The sequence below is a fragment of the Xyrauchen texanus genome, chromosome 37, assembly GCF_025860055.1.
Source record: "Xyrauchen texanus isolate HMW12.3.18 chromosome 37, RBS_HiC_50CHRs, whole genome shotgun sequence".
Lineage (NCBI taxonomy): Eukaryota > Metazoa > Chordata > Actinopteri > Cypriniformes > Catostomidae > Xyrauchen > Xyrauchen texanus.
The window spans coordinates 2,566,769-2,594,129 of NC_068312.1; the positions used below are offsets into that span (position 1 = coordinate 2,566,769).

At 40.8% G+C, this 27,361-nt stretch overlaps 1 protein-coding gene across 3 annotated transcripts; it reads right to left on the bottom strand.

Annotated features, from left to right (window-relative positions):
* Window positions 1-1,555: 1,555 nt before the first annotated feature.
* On the bottom strand, window positions 1,556-26,810 carry LOC127630682 (receptor-type tyrosine-protein phosphatase dep-1-like). Of its 3 annotated transcripts, none has more exons than XM_052108335.1 (11): window positions 25,325-26,810; window positions 24,890-24,906; window positions 16,484-16,677; window positions 13,435-13,525; window positions 13,249-13,325; window positions 11,398-11,532; window positions 11,194-11,316; window positions 5,811-5,968; window positions 5,160-5,295; window positions 4,078-4,142; window positions 1,556-3,313 (listed from the first exon to the last, which is right to left on the bottom strand). In XM_052108335.1, the coding sequence occupies exons 6-11, from the start codon at window positions 11,476-11,478 to the stop codon at window positions 3,262-3,264; spliced, it is 615 nt and encodes a 204-aa protein (XP_051964295.1). In that variant the 5' UTR covers window positions 11,479-11,532; window positions 13,249-13,325; window positions 13,435-13,525; window positions 16,484-16,677; window positions 24,890-24,906; window positions 25,325-26,810; the 3' UTR covers window positions 1,556-3,261. The 3 variants fall into 3 exon arrangements, with proteins under 3 accessions (XP_051964295.1, XP_051964293.1, XP_051964294.1); XM_052108333.1 differs by having other exon boundaries at window positions 5,811-5,971; XM_052108334.1 differs by lacking the exons at window positions 24,890-24,906; window positions 25,325-26,810 and adding an exon at window positions 18,657-19,044 and having other exon boundaries at window positions 5,811-5,971.
* Window positions 26,811-27,361: the final 551 nt, after the last annotated feature.

Below are 27,361 nucleotides of genomic sequence, written 5' to 3' on the forward strand. Positions count from 1 at the left end.
GTCTGTGCATTCTTCAGCTCTTTAGGGAGAGCACGCTTATGACACTAAACCGCCCTGTACATTTTCCTTCCTTAATTGTTCTTCTGCTGTATATTATTAAGTCATTTTTTGGTACAATTAATAGGTTTTGTAATATTTTTCAACAAAGAGGTGTTTTATTAACAATTAAGGTTTCAATGCTACTGTAATTGGCTGTCAGAAAACAAGAAATAAAACAAGTTATACTTTCAGTGAGTCTTAACACACTATGGAATGATTTATTTGGGGGGGGGCTATTTCACCACATTTTTTGGGAGCTTGGGGAACCCTGAGGTTTGTTGCCTCAGGGCAAAAATGTGGGTACTGAAAGGGTACTGAACCAAGGTTTTCTACAGTACATATGATAAGTGGAAAAAGGAAAACAAGCAATATGCATTAGAAAAACTTTTATTTTGACAAACATCAACCACAAATGCTCCCAACCAATCACAATCATCAAACAATAAAATAAACAAACTACTACTAATTACAACTAACATCTCATGTTATATAAACATATAAATCAACATCAACATAAGTGTGTGCATGTGTTGCATAGGCCTTCAGCAATGTATAGTATGACTTGATGGTATACAGCTTCATATGTTCCTTCTTTCTCATGCCAGTCTTCACAGTCTCTTCAGTACAGCAGCCAGGTGATATGGTCCTAATTATGCATCCGAGCCTATTGCCTATTTTCTATGGCAATTGTGTTTAATTTCTTATAATGTTTTTGAAGTTTTCATTATCTTACCAAGAAGAGACACACTCATTGCGACTGCTTCCTCAAATGATTAGGCTTTGGTAACATTGATTCATGTGACTAATATTGACATCACTTATAATACAGAAGGCCGGAATTGGTGCAACATGTCTTTAGTATGTGCAGCAGATGATTTTGTCATTGTACATAGAGTAGGCTAAATGTGAAAATAAGAAACGAGAAGAACACCTGTGAATGAGACTTGAGTATAGTTCTGGATCATGTATTTAATCATTTATTTAATGCTTTATTGCTTGTTTGTTACTGTCAGTTCTTTAGTCATGCAAATGGTTCCAGCAAACATGCTGATACAGTTTTATTAAGTAAAGTGCAGTTCTTAAATTACTGTCACAGCTAGACTACTGAACCATTTATATCTGTGATCACTTATAAGCATTGTCTGTAAGCGTTTCTGAGCATTCTTATATTTATTGTTTACATAGCTATATGTAATAAAACATTTAAACAATTTAAAGAAAACAAAAACTCATATTGGAGCAGTGTGGTTAGAGATTCAAGTACATGTATTATATTTTCATCCTTTTACTGTTAAATTTCACTCACTTTCAAAATATAGGTTGTGTATGTTGCCCACAGTGCAACACAAAGAACACACAATAGGATTTATTTCATGTTCGCATGTGGTACTGAACTATTAGTCATATAGTCATAACCGGTTTAAAAAATGAGCAAGAAATAAAGAGCGACACAGAAATCACATCAAGGTAGGTTACGAACATTTTATGAAATCACAGATTTAGTACTTCTGCAAGTTTATTTTAGTCGTTGTTGTTAATGAAAAGAATAAATAGAACAACACAATTAAAGATATGAAAGAAAAATAAGGCATGATTACTGTAGACTACTGTATTTTTATTTGTAAAGTTTGCTCTGTTGTACTCTTAATTTTGCCTAATACCTACTTCAGTAAATGTTGTATTCAGGAACATAAAATTTATCAAAACATATATTGCATTTATAAACTGCAAATTGTTACGAAAATCTGAATAGTGTAGTTATTACATACTTCGTTCAACGCTGGAACTTGGTGGTGCGCTAACATTTTCAATTCCATTTCAACACGCATGTCAAGATAATTCATGAATATTCATATATGCTCCGCCCACTGGAAACAACTGAATATATTGTAACACCGGTTCAACTGTCTCTCTTCAGCGGTCATCTTAAGTGTGTACGGTCTGAGCACTTCCTCGAGGAGACGTCAAAGCTCTGAGCTCACAGGAGCATTCTGGTGGGTCGCTGGCTCATGAAAATGCATTACGTATCGTGTCTTTCGCCCACTAGGCCGAGCTGATTGGCCGAAAGGCAGACGCTGGTGTGTGAGCGCCAGCAGCTGGAATGAACGAATCGTGCTTGAAAACATGGCTCATGAATATTAATGATACTACGTGATTGGACGCCCCAGAAAGGTTGGAAGCCAGGTTCGTGCTATTGAAGAGATGCTAATCTATCCATCACAGCCAATGATGGTGCTGGCGTGAATAGGCCTATAAAGTATTGATAACATCAATACTATCGATTTTTAATCAACACAATTCCTTTCACTGCATGGGATTATTTTGGATGCCTGGGAAACATCATATTGTAATATAAATAAGACATTTTGCTTAGCTCTTCAGGCAAACCCAAACTTCAACACTTCTCATGATACACAGCATTCATTTAATGCTTGTAAATACAAGATTATCATGTGAAATTATCTTCCAATCATGTGACAGAGATAGAAACTCATGCAATGTCAACTCTCCATGGGGCAAGCTTGCCTCCCTGTTCATACCATGGTATTTCATTACACCTGTGACCAGCTGTCCAACAAATACACTACTACAGATGAAGAAAATGTCTGAAAAGAAATATCTGGGATTTTTATTGTCTTGTTTATGGTCATATTGGATCCTATGGGCAGTATTTGAAGCCCTAGTAAAATGACTAGAAACACACATTTCATATAGAGTGAACAGTCCACCCCACCTTTTCAGCCATCTTGGTTCTGGAAGTATTTCTCCCATTTCTTTTGAGATGATCTCAAAAACAAAAGGGATATGCAACTAACAAGACCACAGAAAATAAAATAAACACTACAGTTTCTGTTAAGGTTTTGTGTGCTTCTAGAGATAACCGTCATTTAGTCTTGATGAAAGAGATGTTGCAATACTATAGATAATACTGTGATGCAGAATAGTTTCAGGCCCTGGCCATATATTTGTGTGCCTTAGAAAAAGCAAACTCCAACTGTCCTAGATGTGTTTATTTTCAGGTGTGTGCTATCAGTTGTGTGTTGATGGCATTATTCTTCGCAGCAGGTGTGCAGGCTGTATGCTCTTCAGTGCTGTCTGTAGGGACTGTAGTGACGTCTGTGAAGGCTGGGTGGTGTTGGAGTGTGTGGTATACTCCTGATGTGTGTGTCAATGTCTTGTGTCGTTGGCTGTGTCCGCTCCGAACGCCTCTGACGCCCTTGTTTATTGCCGTGACCCATGATGCAGAGGCACAGGGGCAGCAAGGGAATCGCAGCTACACAAAAAGAGCAGGGTTTAAGTGACAGCATGTGGCAGCATTTATTCGTTTTTACGTTACCTACATGCATGTATGATATACAGGGCTGGACTGGGAAGAGAAATCGGCCCAGGATTTTACATGGTAACTGGCCCAAAACTAGGGGTGGGGTTAGCTGTCCTTTTCAGCATATCGCGGCACAGTTTTGTGGTCCGCTCTGCATAACGTGGTGGCTCATTTTTGCTTATCGTGTCACATTCGGCAGGTTTCACGGCCGACCCACTGGCCTGCTCGGTTCTCTCGATGGCCAGTCCGCCCCTGATTGGCCCCAAAGTGCGTCGGTCTACCGGGAAAATGCCAGATTACCAGTCCAGCCCTGATGATATTCAGTAGTCGTGTTTCCATCCAAGTTATGAATTTATGCAAAAAATCTGAATATCTTTGCCAATTAAGCTGTGTTTCAATTGCATGTGTTGGCACAAAATGTTATATATTTGTAGCCAATGGGAAAGCCTCTGTGGCTTTTAGATTTTTTTTAAAGTCGATTGAAAGACCTAATATAATGAAATTAAATACACAATACGCCAGTTAATTAATTTATATGAATTTATATGATTTATATGATTTTTCATTAAGACTGAGCTATCAGTCAAATTATTAACAGATTATTAAAATGCGTGTAAATGTAGCTTGTAGTACAGCATTAAAACTCTTGTGGGTTCTAGATCAACAACCACTATTAACTTAGTGTGCACCGTAGGTGTATAAGTGGAGATTCTTACCCTGGTTTGGATGTTTCTCCTCCCAGCCAGTGCAGAAGACACTGATGCACGAATTTGTACTGCTCCTAAAACACATACACACACATTGGCTTGTTAAAGGTGCACTCAGTAACTTTTTGCTCGTGTCATTTTGGACTTACAGTGACATCTAGTGGTGTGGATGCAGCATCATTTAAAATCAATAGTTTTCAGTCACAGATGCCATTATAGAAATTCACTATTCACAATCAGACATGATTAATTGAATCCAAGAGTGAGTGTCAAATAACAAGATGTTTACTGAGATTGAGAGAGTAGTGTTCGGCCATGTAGAATATAACAACTTTTATAATGTTACTGATATGACTAGAGTCCACATCTCATGATTTTATACATATGTTTCAAAATAACTATTCATTACTTTTGGAGTAAAACTTTTTTAATGGGGGAAAAAATTGCTGAGTGCACCTTTAAACATTGGCTGACAAGTTGGTGTGAACCCAGTGACAGAATTAGAGTGCAAAGGTTGTGTTGCAATGTTAAAGGAATGATCTGAGTTCAATACAAGTTAAACTTTATTTTTCAAAGAGATTAGTTTGATACCATTGCTTACTAAACTTCTCAAATATTTCAACTTCAATGTCATAACTTTGAAACATTAGTAAGCCCAGTTACTTACAGATGATACAAATGAAGCACATGATCTCATTTAATAAACAGGTTTAAACTCTCCGGAACGCTGACCTGTTTACTGTGCATAACTGTCTGCAGTAGTCCAAAGAGCTTAAAGGAATATTCCAGGTTCAAATGTACAAGAATAATGTTTACGTCTTGTGGCTATACTTTTGAAATAGTGTATTTTAGAGTTTCATTTATGTATTTTTTTAGATAAATATCAACCGGATGAGACTGGCCCAGTTCACTTAAATTGTAAGTGCCTTACTGAACCGTGTTTTTTTTTTTTTTTTTTTAAGAAGGTGGACAAATCGAAATAATTATTTGGTGGTTATCAACATTATGCCACAATTGGTGTTGACTGGGCTTAACTCATATTGAACCCGGAATATTCCTTCAATGCTGCTGTAGAATGTTTGTTCTCTTACAATGTTTTGGACCATCATGACTCTGCGTTTACGTAGATCTTGCACAGCCAGATGGACGTTAGGAGGAATTCCTCTTGCACACAGCTGCAGTAACCATAGCAACGCCACAAACGTGCCAGAACGGCCCACTCCTGCACTACACGAACACATATACAGAGAATAGGAATGGAAAAGTAAGATAACACCCTTCTGTAAATTACACACTGAAATGGTGGCAAAATTATTTTCTTTAATTAGAACACAGTGGCTATTTTCCAAAACCTAGTCAGCTAACTACTTAGCATTTTAAGGCATCATATGGCATGCCTCCATCATGAGGGCTGTTCCAGTGGTAAGGCTTAGTTTTTATTATAACATTAATAATTAATTCGATACCGAAGAACTATTAGTTAGTTAATAGAATAATTGACTACCCAATATTTGTTGTTAATACATGTTAATGCTTATTTGAGTATTCAATTGTAAGCTTAACAACTCCACAGTGCACGCCCACTTTTTTCAGCCATCTGGGCTCTGCAAGTATTTTTTCCATTAATTGTTTCATAAGGATTTCATACTTCATACAAGCCATGAACCAAACCAGCCAACTCCGAGGTGAATCACACCATTACAAACTAGCTTTCGCAAAGCAGCTAGAGTGTGTTTTCAGACCTGCAGTGCAGTACTGATGGTCCGTGGCCGGTGATATTGTCGAGGTACTGTTGTACATGTTCAGTGAATGTGCAAAGAGAGGATGCAGTCTGCGGTACCCCCTGATCAGGCCAGAGGGGGTAATGATAGTGAGTCACATGACGCACAGCCCAGAAACCCTGCTAAATACACAAACATATGGAATGATTTTCTGGACGTTATTCAAAAGGAATTGCAAATCGCGCATTACCATTTGCATTTTCGTTTAAGCGAACGCACAGTGACTGCCAGATTTCAAATGGAAAAGCAAAGTCCGTTTGCAACTGTGTTTCCCATATCTTACGAGTTTTGGCCCTGTCATATTTAAATAGCAATTTCAATTACCACGACTGTGAGTGACGTCTCTTCCCAAGACAAACACGCCCCATAGCATAATCCCACCCTTGACCCTGATTGACAGGTTTCCATGTAAGGCATCAATGGAAATACTAAGGGAATTAGTATTCCATTTGAGTTTTGGCTGGCTACATACGCGACAAATACTGAGAAAGTGAAAAAGCAGACGTGGTAATTAAAATTGCTATTTAAATATGACAGGGCCAAAACTCGTAAGATATGGGAAACACAGTTGCAAACGGACTTTGCTTTTCCATTTGAAATCTGGCAGTCACTGTGCGTTCGCTTAAACGAAAATGCAAATGGTAATGCGCGATTTGCAATTGCGTTTGGATTATGTGACATTTTATGCGTCCACAAATTGAAAACGCAAATCGCAAATACAATTTGCAATTCCTTTTGAATAACGTCCGGAAAATCATTCCATACAAACACACGCACATTCATTCATTCAAAGCATAAGACTTAGACTTTACACTTAAACAATAGGTCTGTTCCAAAATCTGGTGAGTTGCCTCGCTGTGCCCTGCCTATGGCAACATCTTAACTGACATGGAGCCTCATTAGAGAGCGATTTGGATACCTTAAAATGCTGCCTTTGGAGGTGGTGCACTAGGTTTTGGAACAGACACAAAATAAGTAGTTCACCCAAAACTGAAAAATCTATTATTATGAATTTACACTCATGTCATTGCATTGATTTTCTTTCTGCTATGGAACACAAACCACTGCAAAAAATATTTTAGCATATTTTTATGATCTACGAATTTCAATTTCATAACACATTTCCATCAAATTAAATTGTGTTATTTCTAGGCAAATTACTTAAAAAAAAAAAAAAAAAAGTTTATAGTTCAAGTCAGATGTTTACATACACTTTGTTAGTATTTGCATTGCCTTTAAATTGTTTAACTTAGGTCAGATGTTTTGGGTATCCTTCCACAAACTTCTCACAATAGGTTGCTGGAATTTTGGCCCATTCCTCCAGACAGAACTGATGTAACTGACACACACTTTTTCAGTTCTGCCCACAAACTTTCTATCAGATTGAGGACAGGACTTTGTGATGGTCTCTTCAATACCTTCACTTTTTTGTCCTTTTTTGGAGGTATGCTTGAGGTCTTCATCCATTTGGAAGACCCATTTGTGACTCAGCTTTAACTTCCTGGCTGATGTCTTGAGAGGTTGCTTCAATATATCCACATAATTTTCCTTCCTCATGATGTCATCTATTTTGTGAAGTGCACCAGTCCCTCCTGCAGCAAAGAACCCCCAAAACATGATGCTGCACCCCCATGCTTCACTGTTGGGACGGTGTTCTTCACCTTGCAAGCCTCACACCTTTTTCCTCCAAACATAATGATGGTCATTATGGCCAAACAGTTCAGTTTGTTTTCATCACATCAGAGGACATTTCTCCAAAAATTCTGATTGTTTTCCCCATGTGCACTTGCAAACTGTAGTCTGGCTTTTTATGGTGGTTTTGGAGCAGTGGTTTCTTCCTGGCTGAGCAGCATTTCAGGTTATGTCGATGTAGGACTCGTTTTACTGTGGATATAGATACTTGTCTACATGTTTCATGTTTCGCACCAAAATGTGTTCATCTCTTAGAGACAGAATGTGTCTCCTTCCTGAGCGGTATGATGACTGTGTGGTCCCATGGTGTTTATACTTGCATACTATTGTTTGTACAGATGAATGTGGTACCTTCAGGTGTTTGGAAATCGCTCCCAAAGGATGAGCCAGACTTGTGGAGGTCCACAATTTATTTCTGAGGTCTTCACTGATTTCTTTAGATTTTCCCATGATGTCAAGCAAAGAGACACTGAATTTGAAGGTAGGCCTTAAAATACAATTCAGTACACCTCCTATCTGAAGATAATTGGCTAATTGTTTAAAGGCTTCACAATCATTTTATGGAATTTTCCAAGCTGCTTAAAGATACAGTTAACTTTGTGTACAGTATATAAACTTCTGACCCACTGGAATTGTGATATATTCAACAATTGTTGGAAAAACTATTTGTGTCATGCACAAAGAAGATGTCCTGAACGACATGCCAAAACTATAGTTTTCTCATATTAAATCTGTGGAGTGGTTATATTTATTATATTTATATTTTGTATTTAATTTAGTTAAAGTCTTCTGAAGTCATATGATAGCTTTCTGTGTGGAACAGACCAAAATGTATGTTTTTATTCACTGATAATCTTCTCCAGTGGTGAAACTCTAAATTCTGATTCGCGTTTTGATTTTCAGACATTGCAGATCAAGATGCGTAATCCAGTTTTGATGTCAGTAACCTAGTTTCCATCCCCTTTTCATGCTGTTTTGTTATCGACAATGTGAAACTGCATATCATTTTTTTTTTGCGAAATTTGCAGTCTTCTGCCTGTTTCCATTCAAATGGCCTTTTACCGATAAAAATGGTGTGTGTGATGTCATGCTTAAAAAATCACTTTGTCGCACAAGTTTTGGTTTATCATAAAATAAATCTGCCCTTAAGCCGTTTCCATACAGAAATGTGTGTATATCACTAATTGTGTACCTTTCTCCTCCGAGATGTCCCTATTTTTATTTCCTTCGAGGTTTTAGTAAAATGGGGAGTATTGAGAATTCTTTGAAATTAACCAGCTTACTGACATTTTAATTTCAGAAATAAATGCAACCAGAAGACAAGGGAACAGTTGCCCTTCTGATGGGACTGTAATATTGGTCCTGATGTTGCGCCTATCGCAGGTTTCCACCGGTTCCGACCCAAAAGCGAATAGTAATGGCCATGTTCAAGCTGGCAACCTGTACCAAGTAGTGGGGAAACTTTCAGTCTTAGTATAAAGACTATCCATCAATGTGTATATGCTGTGTGTACGGCTATTAAAGAAAAATTGATGCGGTGTAATTTCAGGAATGTGTCATTTGTAAACCCTGATATTCAACAGGCTATTTTGAACAATCATCTAATTTAAAGCATTGCCATCACAACTGCAATTTTTTTATGTATTTTTTTCTCCCCAATTTGGAATGCCCAATTCCCAATGCTCTCTAAGTCCTCGTTGTGGTTTATTGACTCGCCTCAATCCGGGTGGCGAGGATGATTCTCAGTTGCCTGAGTATCTGAAACGTCACTCTGTGCAGTTATCACGTGGCTTGTTGAGCGCATTACAGCGGAGACGTAGCGCGTGTGAAGGTCCACGCTATTATCTGCGGCATCCACGGTCAACTCGCCACGGGCCCCACCGAGAGCCCCCAACCTGGCTGGATTCACTCAGCACACCCTGGATTCAAACTTGCGACTCCAGGTGTGGTAGTCAGTGTAAATACTCGCTAGGATACCCAGGCCCCACAACTGCAACTTTCAACGACCAACTGAACTTGTTTATTATCTAAAATTTATTTTGATAATAAAAAAAGTAGTCACGGCCTTGCCCTCCTCCTCGTCACAAGAGGATTAGATTTAAAATATTTAAAAGTTTTAACATTTTCAAAAGCTAATTTTCTAACAGTGAACTCCGCATTGGACATATAATTCTGATGATTTTTTACATTTAATACAGGGAATTGTGCTGGCATTTTTTCAAAAGCTAAACAATAATTGTTATAAAATTTGTATTGCTAAAAAGCACTCTGATTCTTTTCTCCTAGTATTTATTTTTAATCAAATTAACTCTTTGTGCACAGAAATGATATGTGTTTTGTATTGTGGGCTAATTTCATGACTGCCGTCTATTATTTTGAATGGTGTGGAAAAGAAACTTTAATAAATAAATGGATGGCTACCTTGATTAAACTAATCGCAAAGATTAGCCATTCATTTGTTCTCTGTGCATGACACAAGATGTGTTGGCACTCCTGGAAGTGTCATGATGCAGATGTGCTTGCAGCATTGGATCTGTGCAGGTATCCCGTTAAGACTAATCCATAACAGTGTGAGTAATGCTTCATGTACAGTAAATTGGCTTTCAAGGATGTATACCTTGTCGTCATGATTAACACAGGCTAACGATTGGGGTAAATTTTGTCATGTGACTTTGTATTTTTGCAATAATGCCATTTTCCTTTCCAAAAAGTGTTTCCAAGCCAGTTAAGCCATTTAAGTATTGACATAGAGTTTATGCACTAGAGTTAAACGGAAAAATATTATGTTGACACTTTTGAAATTTTAGCGATAATTTGCGTTTCCATCAACTATATCGGTAAACGCAAAAAAAAAACTTGGATGGAAACATAGTTAGTGATACCAAACACCATTGACTCTAGCGTTTGTCGTGGCAGCTTATAAAATACATAGTACATGAGTCTCAGATTATTTTATGCTACATTTAGGGTGTTATTTTGTTCTTGTTTTGGTTTTTGACCGCCTCAGTTCCCATTCACTTGTATTGTATGGAGAAAAAGCAGCTCAGACATTCTTCTAAATGTCTCCTATTGTGTTTCATGGAAAAAGAAATGTATTACAGGTGAGTAAGTGTTGACAGAATTCTCATTTTATGGATGAACTACTCTTTTAAATGAATAACTTGCTAGTCAAAGTGTAGTAATCATGATCCAACCAGCTTAAAGGAACATGCTATTTTACAGTTAAAGTGAAATGGAGTTCACGGCCAATGTTGCTTCTGTAATTTTACATTTTTCCAAGCGAAACAGGATATTCAATGAGAAAAAAAATGTCGGTGGTTGATTTGATCCACTGGAAATTGATTTCCTATATGACAGTTGGCTGGAGGAACATAGTTGAAAATGAAGATGACTTAGTGACATCAGCCAAACAGGATGTTTCAGAGGTGGAGCAAGTTATTACATTTGTATAAATTATTACGACAAACACTTTGTGTACAATAAGACCAAGAACATGTGTAAAGAACATAACTATGGTCAATTTTGATTTCCTGTTGACTTCAAATGCTTAGACCTTATTGTTTCCTCTTTGTTCATATTAATATGATAATGTGGTTTCCTGGACATATTTAATCGGAGAAGAACAGTGGATCACGCCATGTTCTTAATTCACCTGCTGTAAGCGGATTGTGGTGATGTAATATTCTGGGTGACGCTGGCATGAAACTGTGGTCACCTGCACCGTTCCATAACATCCTGTTCCTTGCTCGGGTGGCCAGTACTGATCACACATCACCTGTGCAAACAACAACCCGGCCCTGAGTATAATGAGTTTTGTGTGTTTTGTTGTTTGTGTGGGTAGAAAGTTGCAGCAAACCTTGCCATGCTCTGTCAGTGCGGTCACCATAACAATGAGCGGCACATTCTTCTCCCAGATCATCCACCAGAAATCCCCCATGGTGCACTGCAGAGGCGCTTGAGTGCAGATAAAATCATGCTCAGATGTCCCACCCTGCACACACAATCAACGTCAGTTATAGACAGTGTAGTCCAACAGTCTGAGATCACTTGTGAAAATGCTTGTATTTTGCACGTGATTTAATCAAATAAAAAATTAAATACAAATTTATTTAACAATTATCCAAATTTTTCCTGTGCAATCACTTGGCGGTGCCATAATGATTCTGATTGTCGCCGGTCTGTTTTCAATCCAGATGAGAAACAACAACCATTTTGTTTGTGATTTTTGTTTTAGTGGGTTTGAAAGGAGGACACAGGGAAATGGGCTTCTCCTGGCACAGATAAGATTTTTAGTTGGCCACTTCAAGGCTTACAGATTCACAAAACTCATTAGCTTCACAGACACCATGGACTCCCTTGTGCTAGGCTCTCTCTCCCATAAGCCGAATGCGGTCTGCGGATTCGGTCCATAAGACGCTGGAATGTAGCTGGTGCCCCAAACAAACCGAATGGAAGTGTCACAAATTGGTGTTGGTGCTGGATGAGGTTTGTATGACCCAGCAGAGGGGGAAACACGTCTGCATATACCTGTTGCATCTTGGCAACCTCTGGGTGGGAGGTGGTCTCTGCAAGTGACCGGGGAGAGAATTTACATTTTTGGATCAACTATCCCTTCAAGGCTGCACACGGCTCAAGTGAATCAGTGGATCATTTGTGTGAATGAGTTCATTCACATGAACCGTCTGAAAGAAGTGATTCACTTAATCAAATCAGTTTTCCCAGTGCTACATGAGAGAGTGGATGGTTCAGTTGAGTGTGACTCCCTCAACTCCACTGCTGCGTTCACAATACAATGTAAAGTGAAAATGTAGCTCTCGATACTGGAAATGTTACACTGTTAAAAATGCAATTAAGTTAATAGGGTTGTTACTTTTAGTTAACTACTCCCCAACACAAATGCTCGTATAACCGGTCCTGCTTGACCTGCCCCAAGCGGGAATTGAACCGAGGCCTCCGGCATGGGAGGCAAGTGTGCTAATGAGCAGGCTAAAGACTACAGCCCATAGTGACAGTTGCTAGTGCACCTCTTGAGGCCCGGGGAGTGAGGTTTACATGCACTGCACAGCTATTACGTACCAGCTGGCTCCCGTTACACCCCCTCAATTTTACACAAATTGGGATCTTCTGGTGTTATTGAACATTTCTCAACCTTCCCAGTCTTACAATGCCCCTGTCCCAACTTTTTTTGGAATGCGTTGCAGACATAAAATTTAGAATAAGTTTATATTTGTTAAACATTAATAAATAAATTAAAGATGAGTTTTAAATGTTAAAACGTTATGTTGTCTATGTCCTATTTTCAATTGGATACAGGTCAGAAGAGTAATTGTTTACATTTAATTCATGAATTAATACATTTTATTAACTGTCCAAAATTTTGGAATTGAGGTTTGTAATTGAATGTGGGGGAAAACCTTTTCCTTCAAAATTTCTCCTTTTTGTTCCACATAAAATCATTTCAGTCACATCATTTTCATCACTGGGTGAACTATCCTCTAAACATAGTCAATGTCAATCTTTAATATTTCTTCAATTTACATTTAAAAAATATTTCTAAATCTTGCTGTTCAATGTGGTTTGTGACATTTCGCCCCACAGTATGCATCTTGTGACTAGTTCTTTTTAGACTGGTTTGACTGACTGAAACAAGACATTTTGATAATTGATCTTGTTTTCTGGTTGATAATTGATTGGCTGGCATACTCACAGGCACATAGCTGGCATTGATGTAGTCAGAGTGGAGCTTGGAGTCCAGCAGAGAGAGCTGAACACGAGTGTGGTCATCTGATCAACCAATCACAACTCATTAGAACAGACATGAAGGCTTATTTTATGCTCAATTGAATGATTCAACTTATTTCATATATGAATAGTCCTATACATATTGACATACAAGGTAAGATGAAGGGGTATCTGTTTTTCTTCTTGTTGGCATCTAGTTGTCCAGCTCTGCAGGTGAACTCTCTGCCAACATCTTCCAGCTCCTGAAAACCAAACATCAGGCCATCAGTGTATGACCTTATCACTGCAAACTTACATGGATGGACGATTTAATTAAACTCATTATTTGAAACAAATCACAATATAGTACAAGCACAAACTTAGATCTTTACACTTTAAATGCTATACAATCTACAGCACGTAGATTGCAGATTATGAAGTTGAACTTAAGTGCTTCATTATGGGAGCTGTCCAGTCCAAACTGGTGCTGATCGCTTTGGCCAGATGTCCAGGAGTTTTCTCAAATTGAAAATAATATGGAAATACTAACAAACATAGAAGTTGTTTGTAACCGTGTCACAGTGCCAAAACGTATGAACTATTACAGAATTTAAATAAAGAAATAATGATGGCTTTAGTAAGTCTGAGTTTCAAATGTAATGATGCTCAATCATAGAGATTAATGAAAGTAACGTGAATGTACGCTTTTTGAATCATAAGGGGCTCTCACATAGCCTAAAGTTTGGTTCCTTTGGCTGGAAACTGAGCAAATGCACACAGAACAGGATTAAAATGATGGTCAAAAGTACTGAACTACTTAAACACATGTCTAAATATGAATAGATCATCTGGTTAGAGTGTGAGGCACTGGACAGATATAACCCCTGCTTAGGCGTACTTTTAAAAAGACTATAGACAAGCCTGTTTGAAACATCCACTGATGGAAGGAGAGGAAGAGACAGGGAATGTCTAATTGCACACTCTCACTTTGTTAACCAAATTTGAATAATTTATTAGGCATATGTAAGTTTAAACCACATGGTCACATTACTCACATACTGTATTTGCAGAGACTGCCTATTTATTTCAGAGCAATTTATTTCAACACTTTTTAATCCTCTGAAATAGACTTAGACAATGGACTTCCAATGACCAAAATATATTAATACAATTTGAAAGGTACCAGAAAGATATGTTTAAGTTGCACTTAATGGACTTAAGATCTCAGTAGGTGTCTCAGCGAGTATTGACGTTGACTATCACTCCTGGAGTCCCAAGTTCGAATCCAGGGCATGCTGAGTGTCTCCTAAGATCCCAGGTCTCCTCAGCAACCAAATTGGTCCAGTTGTTAGGGAGGGTAGAGTCACATGTGGTAACCTCCTCATGGTGGTGATTAGTGATTCTCTCAATGGGGCGTGTGGTGAGTTGTGTGTGGATCGTGGAGAGTAGCATGAGTCTCCACATGCTGTGAGTCTCCGCGGTGTCATGCACAACGAGTCACGTGATCAGATGATCAGATTGACGGTCTCAGAAGCGGAGGCAACTGAGATTTGTCCTCCACCACCCATATTGAGGTGAGTAACCGCACCACCACGAGGACCTACTAAGTAGTGGGGGGAATTGTGCATTCCAAATTGAGAGAAAAGGTGATAATAACAATAATGAAAAAGATAGATTTAAAGCTCTCGTAAATGTAAGAACATTTTTACAAACTACTTAGATAACGATGCTTTTGAGAACTGCGCCTTAGAAATTAAGAACTACTTAAGTGCTGCTAACATTCTACTTAATGCTTCGGGAAAACCAGCCATGGTCAGTTAGCGATTCTATAACACTAGTCTCGTGTTAACACATATCATTTTTTTATAATGTAATGCATATTGTAATGTTTAGAATGTCATGTGGTTTTACTTTTTTGAAACTTCCAAAGTGTATATTTGAACCTTTATCCGGTTCAGTTCCTTCTCCATAGACTTCCATTACAGCAAATGTGATTTTTGACTGGTTTACAAACTAAGTTGAAATGATTGCCTTCACTTATCAACCGCATGTCACAGATACTGTCCATAGAGCTTCATTTTTTATTGAACCTGAAACCATTTATATATACAGCCTTTAATAGATGTTGTTATACCTTACATCTTAAATCATTTATTTAAGTTTTAATTTCTTACCTCAAATTCCTGTCGGTATCCTGCATTGTCATTGGTTGCGAGAGACTGACAATTTTACATTGAAACAATCAGGACTGTGTTTCCCAAAAGCATCGTAAGGCTAAGTAGATTAAAGAAACCATTGAACCAATGGTCTCTACGATCAAATTAGGTTAAGCCCAGACTGGTTATGCATATGTCTATAGAGTGCAATAGCACCCTTCTGGGTTCCGGAAGTATTACAAAGTTACATTTTTGGCAAAAATGTATTTGAAAATCAGACAAAAAGACAATGGTACAAGACTATATGAAGGTATATTCAGATGTATATAAATATATAAGTAGTTTGAGAGTGTAGGGAGACGGACTCGATCGGACAATTCGCAGTTTATCATGGAAGTGTGCGGTCGCTACAGAGCTCTTTTGGCACACTTTGTTAGCCGTAATTCTCTGATTGGTGGATCTTTCTCTTAAGGATTATGGGTAGTGTAGTTCTTTACCAGAAATGCCACTATTAAACAGGTTTTTAAAAACGAATTTTAAATAATGCAGACAGAAACATCTACCATTAATTAACAACATCACAGATCATGGTAGGTCTGAACTGTATTTAAACGTTTATAAGTTGTTATTAAACAGCTTTGTCAATTTAATTTTTAGGAATTGGGCACTGCTTCTCTTTGCCGTCTTGACTCTCTGTATCTTTAGCGACAGACTAATTAGACAGTGTTCATGTCTGTTTATTTAATTATGCTAAGTAATCTTGTGATTAGTGTGATAATGAGAAGTCAGATGTTCATTATTTACTAAATAAACACCAACAGAACTCCAATGCAAACCAGAGGTGGATTTCAGCTTTTTATTTCTTCTCACACAATTTCAACGCAACTCAATATTGTCCATGTATTTATTTGTTTGGATACTAGTCATATAAAAAGCAGGATAATGTACAGCCAGCCGGTTGTTATTGCAAATTAAACACCTTCAGGGTGTTGCAAGAGATGATCCTGTCACGGTTTAAGAACCATCATACACATATTATTCATTCAGACTGCTGATTCTTCTTACCTCATCTTAAAGTGCCTTTCATCTAGCTTTGACTTCTATCCATGTGTCCAGTAAGTGTTTTATTGTTTTGTTCTTGAAATCATGAGCATGAAACGTTGTACACTGTGCTTCAAGGGTGTTTGAGAACGGACTGGTAATGCCAAGATTTTCTGCTACTGTGATTCAGACGTCCATTACCATCAATCAGTCTGCTCCTACATGTTAAACAACAATATCAGCAAGATTTGACAATGTGATTTTCAATCAAATGCAGCAAAATTTGTCTCAGTTCTTCATTTAACTACTGTTACAAATTAGTCTCAGATGTTTCTCCAACAAATCCTTAGTAGAAATGAAAATGAGTCAATTGTTTGCATACCGTATGAGTACAGATTTATACAATTAATGCCAATAGATCATTTGGTCTTGGAAGAATTTGGTGAGAAATGTTTAATTATTCATTCAAATTAGATTGAGATCTCTGACTTTTGATTGCAGACTTAACTGTCATGGCACAGTTTGAGTCTCAGTTTGAGACATAGTTGAGATCCATTTTAAAAGGGACAGTTCATCCAAAAACGAAAATTCTCTCACCATTTTACAATTTTTACTCACCCTTATGCCATCCCAGATGTGTATGCCTTTATTTCTTCTGCAGAACACAAATGAAGATTTTTTGAAGAATTTCTCAGCTGTTTTGGTCCATACAATGCAAGTGAATGGGTGCCAAAATTTGGGAGCTCCAAAAAAAAATCACGTAAATCAGCATAAAACTTTAAACCATGTCTTAAGAAGTGATAAGATAGGAAAGGATGAGAAACTGATCAATATTTAAGTCCTTTTTTACAATAAAGTCCACTCCATGCTGTCAATCTCCACTTCACTTTCACATTCTTTTTCTTGTGTTTTTGGTGATTCACATTCTTCATGTATGTTACCCCTTACTAGGAAGAGAGAAGTATTTCAAGCAAAAAAGGACTTGAATATTGATCTGATTCTCACCCACACCTTTCATATTGTTTCAGAAGACATGGATTAAACCACTGGAGTCATATGCATAAGACTATCACAATCAGTGTAGAGTTTAGAGTATACAGCATTCAGCCCAGAATACTCTCTCTTAAATTTGATACAATTTTGAACTAGGCTTGCTTGCACATTTCCATATTTAGGCTAATTTATTAATATAGTTTTCTATCTCTTTTATTACCAACACATTTTATTTATTATTGTTCTTTTATAAATATATCTCTTTTTTTCTTTCTTTGTGAAACACTTCGTATTACATCTAGAAATTGATGTGCCTGTATGTTACAATATGTGTCACCACTAAACTAGCTTCCCATCTGTCTATAAGCCACACATTTGACAGTAGTTATTTACATGAGTTTTTCTGGTGTTGTTTGGACTCTGATCTACTTCAGGTCCTTTCCCCGATTTCAGTCTTTGCAGTAGGCCTACTTTCTCCATATACATTTTTTACCTATTCATAGTAGCCCATTATTGTTGTTAATAACTGCCATTTCTCAACAGTTCTGTAACTTTCTGATGTGGATGTAACTCATCAAATGGTTATTGTGACTCGTGAGCCGTTCGTTTTTACTTTGCCTTTACACAGAAGCCGCATCTGCAGCTGCATAAATGTATTTACATAGCATCAATCGCAGGGAAATAACGTATCATGCGCTCAAATGATATATTTGTGGAAATAACATTGCCAACTTAATTGATACTGTAGCACAGCTGAAAGCATGATGATTGTTAAGATGTGCTGGTGCAGTTGCCAGATATTAATTCCAGGAATCATTATACATGAAAGAGGTTGCATTTCTCTTGCAATTCGTTAGTGCTATCAGACCTATTTCAAAAACACAACCCCTTTACTTTGGTTTTAACCCACGATTGTGTTTTCAAATTAGCCAATTTTAACATGAAGCCCTGGCCACACTGCACACGAGAGAGAACGTGTTAACAGCATTCATCTGTGCTCCTCAGAAAAACAATCAATTTTCTCAATTGATTGACAATATTTTTTCTTTATGCCTTATTTTATGTTAATTATGACAGAAGTATTGTAAAAGTATTCTTCCAAAATTGTATAAAGTAACTTTATTCTGAATACAGGTGCTTGAAAACGTAAGGGACTCTGATGAGTCAATTGTAGTTGTTTCTGTTGATGTATTTTAAGACCTACCTTTAAACTCAGTGTCTCTTTGGTTGTCATCACAGGAAAATCAAAAGAAATTAGCCAAGACCTCAGAAATAAATTGTGGGCCTACACAAGTCTGGTTCATCTTCTGGAGCGATTTCCAAACATCTGAAGGTACCACATTCATCTGTACAAACAATAGTACACAAGTATAAACACCATGGGACCACACAGCCATCATACCGCTCAGGAAGGAGACGCATTCTGTCTACTAGAGATGAATATATTTTGGTGCGAAAAGTGCAAATCAATCCCAGAACAGCAGCAAAAGGAGCTTGTGAAGATGCTGGAGAAACATGTAGACAAGTATCTATATCCACAGTAAAACGAGTCCTACATCGACATAACCTGAAAGGCTGCTCAGCAAGTAAGAAGCCACTGCTCCAAAACCACCATAAAAAGCCAGACTGCAGTTTGCACATGGGGAAACAAATCAGTCTCTACTATTATTCTGAAATTTCACATTCTTAAAATAAAGCAGTGGTCCTAACTGACCAAGACCGAGAATGTTTTTTTATGATTAAATGTCAGGAATTGTGAAAATTTTAGTTTAAATGTATTTGGCTAAGGTGTATTTAAACTTCTGACTTCAATTGTATATAAATACAATATCAACAATAAACTTATAAGGATAAAAAACTCCAGCCAAAGTGCTTCAGGGAATCAGGATGCTAAAGTGGCCAGTTCACCAGTGAATCTTCAAGCGGCGAGGCGGAGTAAATGTTTGCTGGAACACTGCAGGAGAACAGTCTTCTCACTGCCATGAAGATCCCACCCGCTGACTTGTGTATGTCGACAGCGAAGTTGTAGAGGGCTTCTAGATGAGAGAGATACTCGCAGTCTTGAAGGAAGAAAGTTCTGAGGAATGGTGTTTGCATGCTCGCTTTTATACCGGGTGCGACTTAAACACCATAGCCAATCTTAGAATTGCCGTTATTGTAGAAGGGTTTCAACTAGGTCATCGAAAAAAGGATTTCCCATATGTGTCAGAATAATGCAATGTCGAGTGAACTGAATTGTAAGGGAACTATAGTTAATTTAATAAAAAAACATATAATATAAAATACAGGAGTTCCAAAACTACAGTGTAAATGTAAACCTGACCAAAACTAAAGAGAGACATATTTTAAAAATGTAAAAATATTTTGATGTTTAAAATTTTTTTTCATGTTATTTATAAGTTTTTAAAGCCCTAAAAGGAAATCATATACCCCTATTTTATTATTTGATTTATATCTCTGAGGTTAAATATGATATATAACAGTTTATAACAATTAATCGTCATAGCTCTAAATCAGACAATTAATCATCATAATCGCAATTATTTTTTGACACTTAATTGTATAAATATATTTCATAATTGTGAGAGGCTTATGTATGGATTACTTTTATGCTGTATAAATGTGCATTTTGGAGCTTCAAAGTTGTGGTCACAATTCACTTATATTGTATGGACCTACAGAGCTGAAATATTCTTCTAAAAATCTTCATTTGTGTTCTGCAGAAGAAAGAAAGTCATACACATCTGCAGTGTTGGGGAGTAACAGAATACATGTAATGGGATTACGTATTTAAAATACAAAATATAAGTGTCACGAATGTAAGGCAATGAAGGCAGACGAAGGTTGAGGATCCAAATGCAGCTTACTTTATTGTTAACAAAAACACAAAGGAAAACCCTCAGTGGGGAAATAAACATAAATAGAGAACTCGGGCAGGGAATACAGACCAGGGTAACAACATTCACAAACATTCAACGACTGACAGAGACTGAACAAACAGACAGGGTTTAAATACAAAAACATGGGACAAAGGTATACATAACAGAGCCCCCCTTCAAAGGATCGGATTCCAGACGATCCTAAAGAAAAAAACCAAGGACAAAAACTCACAAAAAACAAAATGAGGGCACCAGGGGCAGACAGGCAGACCAGGGGGGCACAAGAGCAAGAGGGCAGTCCAAGGGGCACAGAGGGCAGGCAGGAAGTCCAAGGAGGCAACGAGTGGCAGACAGGCAGTCCAGGGGGGCAAAGATTGGCAGACAGGCAGTCCAGGGAGGCCGAGAGGACAGGCAAGCAGTCTATGGTGGCACAAAGGGACAGGTTTAGGGGGCCAGGGAGGTATCGACCGGGCAGGGACAGGTTTAGATGGCCCGGGGGCTGGCCATAAGGCAAGGGCCGGCTCAGGGGGCCTAGGAGGAGGCCACAGGATAGAGGCCGGTTTTAGTGGCCTGGGAGATGGCTGTGAGCCAAGGGCCGGTTCAGGGGACCTGGGAAGTGGCCACAGGACAGAGGCCGGTTTTGGTGGCCTAGGAGATGGCCATGGGGCAAGGACCGGTTCAGGAGGTCTGGGAGCTGGCCTCAGGGCAAGGACAGGTGCAGGAGGTCTGGGAGCTGACCTCAGGGCAAGGACGGGCTCAGGTGGCCTGGGAGCTGGCCACAGGGCAAGGATAGGTTCAGGAGGCCTGGGAGCTGGCCACAGGGCAGGGACAGGTTCAGGAGGCCTGGGAGTTGACCACGGGATGTGGGTAGGCTTGGGGGTCCTGGGTGGTGGCCGCAGGATAGGGGCCGGCGGTGGCGTGTGAGGCGGAGCCAAGGAGGACTTCGGAGGCGGAGCCGTAGAAGACTTGGGAGGTGGCGCCGAAGGAGGCGTAGGCAGGACCGTGGGGGGCTTAGGAGGCGGAGCCGAGGGAGGCCCAGGGGGCGGAGCCGAGGGAGGCCCAGGAGGCGGAGCCGGGAGAGGCGGAGCCGGGAAGGAACTAGGAGGCGTCGGAGGCGAGGCTGAGGGAGGCTTCGGAGGCGGAGCCGGGAGTGGCTCTTGCGGCAGGGCCGTGGGAGGCTAGGGAGGCGGAGCCGTAGGAGGCTCGGGTGGCGGAGCCGCAGGAGGCTCGGGTGGCGGAGCCGCAGGAGGCAGAGCCGAAGGAGGCTCGGGAGGCGGAGCTGCAGGAGGCAGAGCCATAGGAGGCTCGGGAGGCGGAGCCATAGGAGGCTCGGGAGGCAGAGCTGTGGGAGGCTCGGGAGGCGGAGCCGTAGAAGGCTGAGCCATAGGAGGCGGAGCCCTGGAAGGCTCGAGAGGCTCGAGAGACTTGAGAGGCGGAGCACTGGAAGGCTCGAGAGACTTGAGAGGCGGAGCCCTGGAAGGCTCGAGGGGCTTGAGAGGTGGAGCCCCAGGAGGCTCGGGAGGAGGAGCTCTGGAAAACTTGGGAGACTTGAGAGGCGGAGCCCTAGAAGGCTCGGGAGGAGGAGCCCTGGAAGACTCGAAAGACTTGAGAGGCGGAGCCCTAGGAGGCTCGGGAGGCGGAGCTCTGGAAAACTCGGGAAGCTCGGAAGGCAGAGTACTAGGAAGCTCAGAAGGCGGAGCTCTGGAAAGCTCGGAAGGCTCGAAAGGCAGAGTACTAGGAAGCTCGGAAGGCGGAGCTCTGGAAAGCTCGGAAGGCTCGGAAGGCAGAGTACTAGGAAGCTCGGAAGGCAGGGCACTGGGAAGCTCGAGAGGAGCTGACTCTTGGATGGGCGCGACCACTGGCGCTGGCCTTTGGACGGTCATGGCTACTGGCGCAGGCTCTTGGACGTCATGGCTACTGGCGCTGGCTCAGGGACGGTCGAGGCTACTGGCGCTGGCTCAGGGACGGTCGAGGCTACTGGCGCTGGCTCAGGGGTGGTCGAGGCTACAGGCGTTGGCTCAGGGGCAGTCGAGGCTACAGGCGCTGGCTCAGGGGCGGTCGAGGCTACAGGCGCTGGCTCAGGGGCGGTCGAGGCTACAGGCGCTGGCTCAGGGGCGGTCGAGGCTACAGGCGCTGGCTCAGGGGCGGTCGAGGCTACAGGCGCTGGCTCAGGGGCGGTCGAGGCTACAGGCGCTGGCTCAGGGGCGGTCGAGGCTACAGGCGCTGGCTCAGGGGTGGTCGAGGCTACAGGTGCTGGCTCACTGACTTCTGAGGCGACAGGCACTGGCTCACTGACCTCGGAGGCGACAGGCACTGGCTCACTGACCTCGGAGGCGACAGGCACTGGCTCACTGACCTCGGAGGCGACAGGCACTGGCTCACTGACCTCGGAGGCGACAGGCACTGGCTCACTGACCTCGGAGGCGACAGGCTCTGGCTGGGTTACCGTGGTATGCGCCGGCTTGGGTTCGCTGGGCGCTGAGGGCAGAGCCAAGAGGGGTTTAGGGCACGGGGCTGCGGCAGGCGGAGGCTGGAGAGCAGAGACCTTTCCCCTTCTCCTCTTCCTCCGGGCTGATGCGACTGGCGAAGCTGGGACGCTGTTCCTGGTCAGCGTGGCTTCAGGTTCGCTGGCCGTGGCTGGCAAGGGCTCCGGCTCGCAGACCGGGGCAGGCGTGGGTGCAGGCTCACTCACCGTGACATGCATAGGCTCTGGCTCGCTCACCGTGACATGCGTGGGCTCTGGCTCGCAGACCGGGGCTGGCGTGGGCTCTGGCTCGTAGACCGGGGCAGGCGTAACAGGGAGAGCCTGGGACGGCTGAAGAGTCTCCACAGTAGGTGGGGAGGTAGGGTCCTTCCCAGCATGGCCCACGGTGAACGGGGAGCCGCACAACAATAAGGTCAACTCCAGGAAGTCGCGGAGAGTCCAGCCGCGTGATGCCGGCGGCAGCCAGCCACTCAGGTTTTCCCTGAAGAAGACCACAAGGGAGGTGTCCGGGAAGTCCGCAACAGCCGCAAGACCAAGGAAGTCGCGGACGTGGGCCTCAATCGGACGGTCCTCTTGCCTTAGGCAGAGCAGGTGGTATCTGGCACGTAAAACCGCTGGATCCATGGTGGTCAGTCGTTCTGTCACGAATGTAAGGCAATGAAGGCAGACGAAGGTTGAGGATCCAAATGCAGCTTACTTTATTGTTAACAAAAACACAAAGGAAAACCCTCAGTGGGGAAATAAACATAAATAGAGAACTCGGGCAGGGAACACAGACCAGGGTAACAACATTCACAAACATTCAACGACTGACAGAGACTGAACAAACAGACAGGGTTTAAATACAAAAACATGGGACAAAGGGGCCAATGAACAAACAGAACACAAACTAGATGACAAGGTGATTAACAGAAACCAAAGGCAAATTAACAAGGGCAGGTGAAAACAATGACAGAGAACACGAACGCTAACAAGTAGACTATGGAGTTAAACAAGGGACAAAAGTGAAAACTAAGGAGTGCAAAAGTGACAAAAATGGCAAACAAAAGGGCAACAGTGAAACAAGACAAGGTATACATAACGATAAGTAACTGTATTCAACAACAGTTACAATTTAAATCATTGGTAATTAGAATACAGTTACATTCAAAAAGTATTTTGATTACTGAAGAGATTACTTTTGCATTTTATTGTAATTTGTTTCATTTCATATTTACTGCTTTCAGATAGAAAACATTTATTCATATAAATGATGTGATTCAAAGTACATTTGAGCAGCGGTGAAACATTTTCTGATGATGTGTTACATTCATACGAGCAGACAGAGAAGTAAGTTTGATGTCAGTTTGGAGCAGAAGAAATAGAACTAAACCTTGTGTAAATTGTCAGCTTTACGCTAATCTAAAATGCTATTTCTAGCCATTTTATATGCACATGTGACCAGACACCATCATATTTATTTATCAAGAAAATTCACTTTGGATCATAATTTATTTTTTTCTAGTAAGATCTTTGATATTAGGGCAAAAATCATATTATTGATGATAATTTTTTTTATTGTTTTAAAGTAATTTTTTTTTAAATCCTTAAAACAAGATCAGTTTGATTGATCTTGTTTTAGAAACAACACTGCATAAGATATTTGGGGTTTTCAGAGAATGTATTAACATGTGTATTTTGAGTTTTTATAGTCAAAACAAGTGAAAAAAATCTACCAGTGCTGAAGAAGTAATCCAAAGTATTTAGAATATGGTACTGACCTTGAGTAATCTAATTGAATACATTGCAAATTACATTTTACAGCATATATTCTGTAAAAATGATGAGAGAATGTTCTGTTTTGGGTGAACTATCCCTTTAAACTATAGAGGAGATAAATGTAAAATTACTAGAACATCTGAGAAGCAGGAGCCTTCAGCTTAAGTCTGCATTTGCCCTAAATGTAACTGCATTGCTGTCTAAATAGAGGAATCAATATTAAGAGTTCTCATTTGGATCATGATGTCGGTGTAAAAAACATTGAAAAATCGGAATTTACTCAAAAGTTAGTAAAAGAGGAAGTTGATTGCTTACCTTACCGGAGGAATGATCTTAACGGGTGTATGTTCAATAGTATGAAACGAGAGAGAAAGAGAGAGAGAGACAGAGACAGAGAGAGAGAGAGAGAGAGAGAGAGAGAGACAGAGAGACAGAGAGAGAGAGAGTCAAACGAGAACAGTTTATCCTGTTTGACTAATGGAATATGACACAGCGCAAAGCTATTTCATCTCTTTGTGTCTTTGTTTCTCTCACACTTGCTATATGCAAATGTGAGTGTTTATATGAAAATGACTTTACATTTATAACTTACCATTGTGTTGATATTGTTAATTGTAAAAAGGCAAAACAAATTAACTACACCAACACTGACATTTAAAGTTAGCAATTTTGTTTTAATGTAAAGGTATGCAGTAAATGTTCCTACTCCCTGATTGATTTCATTGAAAGAAGAGTTTTGTGATATCTCACCGCTCTGTGACAGCACTAGACCTTGTACACAGCAGCAAACAAATCGGGCCATTCGCAGGGGAAAGCGAAGCCCTGTAACCATTGTGACCCATTCATTTCTATGGGGGAGAAAAATCTGATAGATTTGACAAATTTATGAACGAAAACCTTGGTCAAAAAGCTGTTGTATAGCCTTTTGCACTTCAAACAAAGCCAAAAATCTGGAACTACATTTGTATTGCCAACCAAACCAACAAATATCAAAAAGAGTCAACTTACGAGAACTTGCAGACGGAACTTACGCTTACATTTTTTTATTTGATTGTATCTAGACCATGTTAAACTGCTTTGTTTATCATCAACACTTTCATTTATACCTTTTAAAATGATTAATCATTAAATGAGTGTTCAAAAATAGTTCACATTTAAGAAGTGAAACGTGATATGGCTGATATGAGTTAAATGGAAGAAACTTAATTATATTTGTATTACAATTTACAGCCTCAGCAGTCAATACAAGTAAGCTTATAAGTTTATAAGGCTTGTACAAATTTTAATAAACATGAAATATAACATGCAGCAATATGCGATTTTACAACAGTCATTCGCTGCCTCCTGACGCACCCCCGCAAGATGTCTAAATCCAACACTGATTTTAACACTCGGTAGCAGATAAATCCACAAATAATCAAACATACTTAGTTGACTTAGGACTTCCTGTCAAGCAGATGCCAGGTGGTAAGAATGGGCAGCAACACCTCCTCATCACTGACCCTCAACTCTGGAGCCCCAAAGGGCTGGGTTCTCAGCCCACTCCTGTATTCCCTATACACACATGACTGTGTGGCAACACACAGCTCTAATACCATCATTAAGTTTGCTGACGATACGACGGTGGTAGGTCTGATCACTGACAATGAAGAAACAGCCTACAGAGAGGAGGTGCACACTCTGACACACTGGTGTCAGGAGCACAACCTCTCCCTCAACGTCAGCGAGACCAAGGAGTTTGTGGTGGACTTCAGGAGGAAATACAGAGAACACAGCCCCATCACCATTAATGGAGCACCGGTGGAGAGAGTCAGCAGTTTCAAGTTCCTCGGTGTCCACATCACTGGGGAACTCACATGGTCCATCCACACTGATGCCGTTGTGAAGAAGGCTCACCAGCGCCTCTTCTTCCTGAGATGGCTGAGGAAGTTTGGAATGAACCACCACATCCTCACACGGTTCTACACCAGCACTGTAGAGAGCATCCCGACTGGCTGCATCACCGCCTCGTATGGCAACAGCAAAGCCCTTCAAAGGGTGGTGCGAACTGCCAGACACATCATTGGAGGTGAGCTTCCCTCCCTCCAGGACATCTATACCAAGCGGTGTGTGAAAGCTGAGGATCATCAGAGACTCCAGTCACCCGAGTCATGGGCTGCTCTCTCTGCTACCATCAGGCAGGCGGTATCGCAGCATCAGGACCCGCACCAGCTGTCTACATGACAGTTTCTTCCCCCAAGCAATCAGACTTTTGAACCTTGATCGCTCACGATACAAATATCAGCACTGCACTTTATTAGCCTCAGACTGGACCCACATTTTATACTTCACTTAATAACATACTGGCAACTGACTATCAACCGACAGCTGAATGTCAGCACAACACTTAGTATTTATTTCTACTGATTACGTTTCTACGAGATTTTACCAGCTCCACCAGAGGGGACCATTGGAGATAGAGCTTCTCAACCACCAGTGCGAGAACACAAAGAAGCTCTCTGTTAGTGGCCTGTGCACCCTCTTCACTCTCGCTACAGGGAGGGGCTGTAACATTCTCTATGGTCCATTTTTCCATGTGTGATGCGGTGAAGGACATGGCATCATCACCATTAGAACCACCAAATACAACACTGTGTTCTTCCAAAGAGGGCCAGAGGTCGTCACATGCATACTGCAGACCGGTACGAGGACGCAGCATGGGAAGATCGAGGGGCTCATGGGGCTTGCGTCGGCACAAGATTCTCTTCTGATACTTCTATCTGTACCTTACGGCTCCATCATGCTTCC